At 46.0% G+C, this 8,292-nt stretch overlaps 1 protein-coding gene and 1 non-coding gene across 2 annotated transcripts; one reads left to right on the forward strand and one right to left on the reverse strand.

The window, feature by feature from the left end:
• The first annotated feature begins 716 nt into the window (after positions 1-716).
• On the forward strand, positions 717-877 carry LOC123155281 (U1 spliceosomal RNA). Its single transcript, XR_006477333.1, has one exon. It is a non-coding gene; the product is annotated as a U1 spliceosomal RNA (small nuclear RNA).
• A 69-nt stretch (positions 878-946) lies between these two features.
• On the reverse strand, positions 947-2,380 carry LOC123150356 (16.9 kDa class I heat shock protein 2). The gene is made up of 2 exons (XM_044570223.1): positions 1,590-2,380; positions 947-1,486 (listed from the first exon to the last, which is right to left on the reverse strand). The coding sequence occupies exons 1-2, from the start codon at positions 1,948-1,950 to the stop codon at positions 1,215-1,217; spliced, it is 633 nt and encodes a 210-aa protein (XP_044426158.1). The 5' UTR covers positions 1,951-2,380; the 3' UTR covers positions 947-1,214.
• Positions 2,381-8,292: the final 5,912 nt, after the last annotated feature.

An 8,292-nucleotide genomic window follows, 5' to 3' on the forward strand; every position in this document is an offset into this window, starting at 1 on the left:
AAACAGTACAGTACTAGTATTAGGCCGCGCTTGGAATCGGTGTAAATATATACAAGTGTATTTTTCTTACGGGTGTATCTTACCGGTCAGGAGCGATTTGCAGGCGGAAACGAAAACGACGGACGGTGGCCTGTAACTTTTACAAGCGTATTCAAAGTAGAAACAACATTCCAAACAGGGCCTTAGGTATTTCTGTTCTGAGCAAAACTGTACTTCCTCCATTACTAAATATTTGTCTTTGTAGATATTCTAACAAGTGACTACATACGGAGTAAAATGAGTGAATCTACATTCTAAAATATGTCTACGTAAAATGAGTGAATCTACATTCTAAAATATGTCTACATACATTCGTGTGTGGTAGTCTATTTAAAATATTTAGAAAGACAAATATTTAGGAACGAGGAAGTACTATTTAGGTGCGAAATTACGAATTAAACTTCCGCCAGTAGTTTTTTTTCCCGAGGCAAACCAGTAGATTCCAGCAAAAAGGGAAACTACTGCCAGAAGGAACTACTGGGCCTAGCAATTTAGAGCCCAATTCTTATCAAATGACGACCAGAAATAGGCCCACGGCCTGAACCACCAGCGGGGCCCACGACTTGAACTACCAGGGCAGCGCAGGGGCGTAGCAGGTTTAGTACCACCTCGCGAACGGGAGGAGAACGCAGCCGAAGAGCCACCTATATAACAGGCGCCTTGGCCAACGTTGCAAAGCACTTACCTGGACGGGGTCAACAGCCGATCAAGAAGAGCTGTGGCCTAGATCAATGGCTCACATTGCACCTTGTTGAGTGTGTTGGCCTACCATCTCCCTACGGGGAGAGTGGACGTCATAATTTGTGCTAGAGGGGGTACGCGTTCGCGCGGCCCCTGCCAATCTTTGAAAATTAAAATTCGGTCCTTGGCAGCGATTGTTTGTGCTTCTCTGTTGCCCCTGCCGCTCTTCCAAATTTCTCGTCCTGCACTGCAGTTTACGATGGATGTTTGGCAGCTACATGGCCCATAGTACACACTTCTAAACTACCGTACAGAATAGCCTAAGCCTTAAAGTACAGACAAGCTAAAATAGAACACACGATACAGATTAGCCACTACTAGTAGAGGCCAATAAAATAAGAGACACTGTCACCGCCATGCATAGTGTAGTGGTACTAGAGGAGATGGCATGTCACGCTGGGAAGCCGTTGACTGCATGCGTAGGTGCGGAGCGTTTAGGCGATGTCGATGGAGCGGACGTTGCGCTGCTTCTGGGCTTGCTCGTCCTTGGGCACGACGACCCTGAGCACGCCGTCCTGCATGGTGCACCGGATGCCGTCCGCCTTGGCGTTCTCCGGCAGGCGGAACCGGCGCATGAAGGACCCGAAGCTGCGCTCCACGCGGTTCCACGCGTCGCCCTTGTGCTCCTCCTCCCGCGTCTTCTCCCCGCTGATCTTGAGCACGTTGCCGTCCTCCACCTCCACCTTCACGTGCTCCTTCCTCACCCCTACACGCACGGCAGGTCGGCAGCAGCATCAATGGATCAGATGGAAAGCTTTTCTGTGAGGCCACCACCTCAACCATAAGGACACGGGACACCACGTACTTACCGGGTATCTCCGCGGAGAAGATGTGCTCCTTGTCGTTCTCGTGCCAGTCAATGTTGGTGCGAGCCATGGCGGTGGCGTCGTCGCGGCTGCCGCCTTCGCCGCCTCGGCGGCCGGCGTCCAAGGGCCAGGAAGCGCCGAAGGGGTCCCAGAGGTCGGAGGAGAAGGGGTCCCAGAGGTCGGAGGAGAAGGGGTCCATCCCTCCCCGGCCACCGCCGAACCAAGGCATAAGCGACATGGCTGACACGCACGGTGGGTGTTTGGTTGGCACTATGTCCCACGAGACGGATATGCTACCAGGCTGTTTGTGGTGGCAAGAGCGCTTTCTCCTGGGCAGTTTTATAGCACTCCAAAGCGCTTGCATACATGGCCGCGTGGAGCATCGGCTTGACACGTTCGCTGTGTACGTGCCGCCCGCGTGCACAGGTGTTGCCGCAGCGACGACTCTTGTGATGCTTGCCGCTGGCCACTCCGGCCGCGGCGGCCACCAGATCCCGGTGCGCGCCGGGCGCGCCCTCTCGCCAAAGAGCCATGGGGCGCTCGCGCTCGTCCAGATCCACCGGCGGTCGACGTTGGTGCCAGTCGACGTTGGTGCGAGCCGTCGCGGCTGCCGCCTTGGCGTCCGGCGTCCAAGGGCCAGGAAGCGCCGAAGGGGTCCCAGAGGTCGGAGGAGAAGGGGTCCATCCCTCCCCGGCCACCGCTGAACCAAGGCATGAGCGACATGGCTGGCTGACACGCACGGCGATGTTTGGTTGAAACGATGTCCCACGAGACAGATATGCTACCGGGCTGTTTGTAGTGGCAAGAGCGCCTCCACCTGTGCGGTTTTATAGCACCCCAAAGCGCTTGCATGCATGGCCGCGTGGAGCATCGGCTTGACACGTTTGCTGTGTACGTGCCCGCCTGCGTGCACAGGTGTTGCCGCAGCCACGACTCGTGTGATGCTTTGGCGTGCGACGAGGCTGCCTTGGCAGTTGGCACCGCACCTACATCTGGCGTGCATGCACCACAGTGGCGCCTGGCGGGGTTGCGGGTTGCCACTTGGTGAGACGAGATACTTTCTCTCCGTGTCATGCATTTGTACGTGGTCGAGGCCTACGATGGTAAAACAGTGGACTCTCTAATCGGATCGAACGGTTTAGACGTGTTCAGCCATTCAAACGGGGCGTATAAATCCTTCAAGCGGACACATTTTTCTTGTAAATTCAAGACAAATGAAGAGCTTTATGAAAGTCCGGATAGCATACACTCAGGACTCCGACACCCTCGAATCATCTAAAATCCCACTAAAATCCTTCCCGGGCTCGCACCTTTATCCTCCTATTTTTTTTCTCTCTCTCTCTCTCTTACCTTCATCGCCGCTCCAACCACCCCCGCCACCCCGCCATACCCCTACCGGAAATCGAGAGTCCGTCACCTCCAACGGTACACTCGGGCTCCAAGCCACTTCTCCTCCTCCTCCGTTTCATACATCTCCTCTGACCACTGCGCGGGTACCATCAGCTCCTACAATACACACCATGCCCGGAAACTGTTCGGTGAAATGCCCATGCTAATTTTTTGCCCCTTTTTCTTTGAAGCAATGGATTCGAATATGACGTACATATACGAGCACTATGTTGAGTTGTCCGACGGCTCATCCGACGAGGAGGACTACACAGATGAGACGGCGATGATGTAGATGGTCCTTGCGGACGCGGAGTGTGCGGAGGAGCATGTTCTCAATTTCGAGGGATCGATTAAGGGCCATCGAGTGCTCAACCGCAACAGGGCGTGCGGCCATTTGACGCTGATGGACGACTACTTTGCCCCCTCTTCATTGATAATTTTCACCAGCGCTTTCGGATACGCAAAAAATGTCTTCGACCGTCTCTATCATGGCGTCCGGTCCTTTGATGACTACTTCATCTTGAAAAAGAACGCCATGAGAAGGATTGTGTTCTCTGTTATCATAAGTGCACGACCGCACTACGAATGCTTGCATATAGCATGGCCGCTGATTCCTGAGATGTGCACCTATGGATGTCTGAGATTATATGCGGAGATGCCATGGTCGAATTTACAACTGCCATGGTCTCAGTGTTTGGACCTCGGTACATGAGAGAGCCAACTGTGACAGGCTCTTGGCAATCTCAGAAGTAAGAGGGTGGCTTGGTTTGCTCGGATCAGTTAATTGTATGAATTGAAAATGGAAGAGATGTCCAAAAACTTACAAGTCAATATCAGGGTCATGTTAAGAAGTCCACGATCATTCTTGAAGCAATTGCATCGCATGATCTTTGGATTTGGCATGCCTGGGTCTCACAATCACATCAATGTGCTGCAACGTTCACCATTATTTGCTAGGCTGACTAATGAAAAAGCTCCTCCTAGCCACTGTATTGTCATTGTCATGAGTACAACATGAGCTACTACCTGATTGATGGTATCTATCCTCCGTGGGTTATCTTTATCAACATCATCTCTAACCCAATTGGCCGTAAAAAGTCTCGATTTGCCCAAAAACAAGAAGCAGCTAAAAAGGACATTGAGAGGGCATTTGGAGTTCTGCAACCATGTTTTGCATTTATTCATGGACCTGCTAAACAATGTGATCCGGAGACCTTGTGGGAGGTGATGACCTGTTGTGTGATAATACACAACATTGTTGCGAAAGATGAGGGCGAGGATGCTGCCGCAGGTGTTGAGTTTGAGAATATGGATGATCCTATCGAACTTTTAGACCAGAATCCGGCCACATTTGAAGAGTTCATTTAGATGCACCAACAAATTCGGCATCGACCAACTCACGAGCAAATGAAGGAACATTTGATCGAGAATCCAGGGTGGTTAAAGGGGACAACGATGTTGGAGTGTAATATTTGAACTTATTTAAATTAGAGCTACTGCTGTATTTGAACATTTGAACTATTCTAAACTATATATGCAACTATTTGAGTGTGTGCGCTTTTAATCATTTTAGGCCAGATGTATGTGGGTAGTGTTTACGGACTGATCCCTCTGTTCGCAGATGGGCGCGAGAGCAAATTTGAGGGTCAGCATTGGAGTTTCCCTAACTACATCCACATCAAGATATATTAAATTTGGCACCTTAGCGCCAGGACGTGTCCGCGGACAGTGACTAATCAATCCTACAGTCGTCGCATCCATAGCTATGTAAGCTATGTAACTTATATTCAGTACTCTAAATCCATACTATTTAAACAAACTAAAATTACTAAAATCATCAATGAAACATACATACATTGAAACATCGCAGTTCAGCTGACGGACTGAGATCTAAACTAAAATTAATAAAAAATGCATATAGAGACGAAGAGGGTTGCACATCTTCACACCACTTTCTCGCCGGCCATTTGCCCTTTCGGTCACCGAAGCGGTTGTAACTCTCCGTATAGACGTCAAAGTCAGAGCCAGAAGTCTTCAGACGAGGAGTCAATGTAGTCGGCCATCCTCCAGACGCCACGATTCTACTGCTTCGCCAACTTCGTGGCTTTCGCTGCTGCCACCACCGCTTCGCGCTCCGATTGCTCAATGCTGAGCCAGAGCGCCTGGACGTTCTTTCGACGAAGCCGACACACATCTGTCTCCGCCTTCATTAGTGAGCGGTATAGAATCGATGTTGCTTGAAGCTACGTTGGTATTTTCCAAAAGAGGAAGCGCTGATGCAGCACAATGGCGATAGGTATTTTCCTTAGATATGAAACCAAGGTTATCGAACCGGTAGGAGAATCAAGCAGCACAACGTAAACAACCCCTGCACACAAATAACAAATACTCGCAACCCACGTGTTAAAGGGGTTGTCAATCTCTTTCGGGTTACGGTGCCAAAAATTGGTGCGTGGACGGGAGAAAGTTGTAATAGATTGAGTAAATAGATCACAAATAAAATAAAGTGCAACAAAGTATTTTTGTATTTTTGGTTTTGTAGATCTGAAAATAAATGCAAGAAAAAAGTAGCTCGCAAAGGCAAATAATATGAGAAAGAGACCCGGGGGCCGTAGGTTTCACTAGTGGCTTCTCTCGAGAAAAATAGCAAACGGTGGGTGAACAAATTACTACCGGGCAATTGATAGAACTTCAAATACTCATGAAGATATCCAGGCAATGATCATTACATAGGCATCACGTCCAAGATTAATAGACCGATTTCTGCCTGCATCTACTATTATTACTCCACACACCGACCGCTATCCATCATGCATCTAGTGTATTAAGTTCATGGAGAAATGGAGTAATGCAATAAGAACGATGACATGATGTAGACAAGATCTATTTATATAGAGATAGACCCCATCGTTTTATCCTTAGTAGCAACGATACATACGTGTCGGTTCCCTTTCTGTCACTGAGATCAAGCACCGTAAGATCGAACCCACTACAAAGCACCTCTTCCCATTGAAAGATAAATAGATCAAGTTGGCCAAACAAAACCCAAATATCGAAGAAGGAATACGATGCTATAAGAGATCATGCATAAAAGAGATCAAAGAAACTCAAATACTTTCATGGATATAAAAAGAGATAGATCTGATAATAAACTCAAAGTTCATCGAATCCCAACAAACACACCGCAAAAGAGTTACATCACATGGATCTCCAAGAGACCATTGTATTGAGAATCAAGAGAGAAAGAGGAAGCCATCTAGCTACTAACTACGGAACCGAAGGTCTACAAAGAACTACTCATGCATCATCAGAGAGGCACCAATGGAGGTGGTGAACCCCATCCGAGATGGTGTCTAGATTGGATCTGGTGGTTCTGGACTCTGTGGCAGCTGGATGAATATTTCATCGACTCCCCTAGGGTTTCTGGAATATTGGGGGTATTTATAGAGCAAAGAGGCGGTCCTGTCCCCCGGACTGCCTCTTTGCTCTATAAATACCCCCAATTTTCCAGAAACCTCCTGGTGCGCCCTGGTGGGTTGTGCTCTCCTCGAAGCACCCCCAGGCGCAGCCAGGGCCCATTACATTCCTTCTGGTCCATAAAAAATCTCCGTAAAGTTTCATGGCATTTGGACTCCGTTTGATATTCATTTTCTGCGATGTAAAAAACATGGAAAAAACAACAACTGGCACTTGGCACCATGTCAATAGGCTAGTACCAAAAATGATATAAAATGACTATAAAATGATTATAAAACATCCAAGATTGATAATATAACAGCATGGAACAATAAAAAAAATTATAGATACGTTGGAGACGTATCAGCATCCCCAAGCTTAACTCCTACTCGTCCTCGAGTAGGGAAGTGATAAAAACATAATTTTTGATGTGGAATGCTGCCTAACATGTCATATCATATTCTTTTCTTTATAGCATGGACATTTGGACTTTTATATTGTTCAAAGCAATAGTCTAGTTTTGACATGATAATTTAAATACTCAAGCATATCAACAAGCAACCATGTCTTTCAAAATATCAACGCTAAAATAAGTTATCCCTAGCCCATGATGCTCAACCATTGATCCATTCATGAAACACACTCACATATTAGCTACACTCAATACTCAAGTACGATCATATTGCCTCCTAGTTGGTGCTTTTATAAGAGAAGATGGAGACTCAAATTCAAAATAAAAATTGCATAAAGTAAAAGAAAGGCCCTTCATAGAGGGAAGTAGGGACTTGTAGAGGTGCCAGAGCATAGAGCGAAAAACTTGGAGATAAAAACATTTTGGGAGGTGTATCCATCCCACCAACGAAAACGACTTAGAGTTCCCAATACTTTCCATGCTTAGATATATCATAGGCGGCCCCCAAACAGAAAATAAAGTTTATTCTTTTTTCCACCATACTGTCACTTTCCATGGCTAACCGTATCCACGGGTGCCCTCCATACCAACACTTTCCAAGGAATTTATTATTTGACAACATAAAGTAAATTCATTTTTTTTCATTTCGGGACTGGGCATCCCTAATACCTTTGCCTTACTCTCGTGCAATGACAAGTGAATAAACACTCATATTGAGAATAACACATCTAGCATGGAAAATATTAGCCACCCCTCACCGCTCCGCGAGTGAAATGAACACACAAAAGAGAAATTTATTTTGAAAATTAGAGATGGCACATACAAATTTGCTTAGAACGACAATAGAATACCACATATAGGTAGATATAGTGGACTCATGTGGCAAAACTGGGTTAAAGGTTTTTGGATGCACAAGTAGAGATCATACTTAGTGCAAAATAAGGCTAGCAAAAGATTGAGAAGCGACCAACCAAGAAACGAAAAATCTCATAAGCGAGTATTAAGCATAACTAACACCAAATAATGCACCACAAGTAGGATATAATTTCATTGCATAACTATTGACTTTCATGCTTGCATAGGGAATCACAAACCTTAACACCAATATTCTTACTAAAGCATAATTACTCATCAAGATAACTCACATATCACATCATCATATCTCAAAACTATTACTAAGAATCAAGTTTATTTTGTCCAATGATCTTCATGAAAGTTTTTATTATATCCTTATTGGATATCTATCACTTTGGACTAATTTTCATATGTTGCTTTTCATAAGCTCAAACAAATATAAGTGAAGATCATGAGCATAATTTTTCTTTCTCTCAAATTAATTTAAGTGAAGCAAGAGAGAATCTCTTGAAAATTTTACTAACTCTCAAATAAATCTAAGTGAAGCAAGAGAGCATTTATTCAAAAATACTAAGAACACCATGCTCAAAAAGA

The sequence above is a fragment of the Triticum aestivum genome, chromosome 7A, assembly GCF_018294505.1.
Source record: "Triticum aestivum cultivar Chinese Spring chromosome 7A, IWGSC CS RefSeq v2.1, whole genome shotgun sequence".
Lineage (NCBI taxonomy): Eukaryota > Viridiplantae > Streptophyta > Magnoliopsida > Poales > Poaceae > Triticum > Triticum aestivum.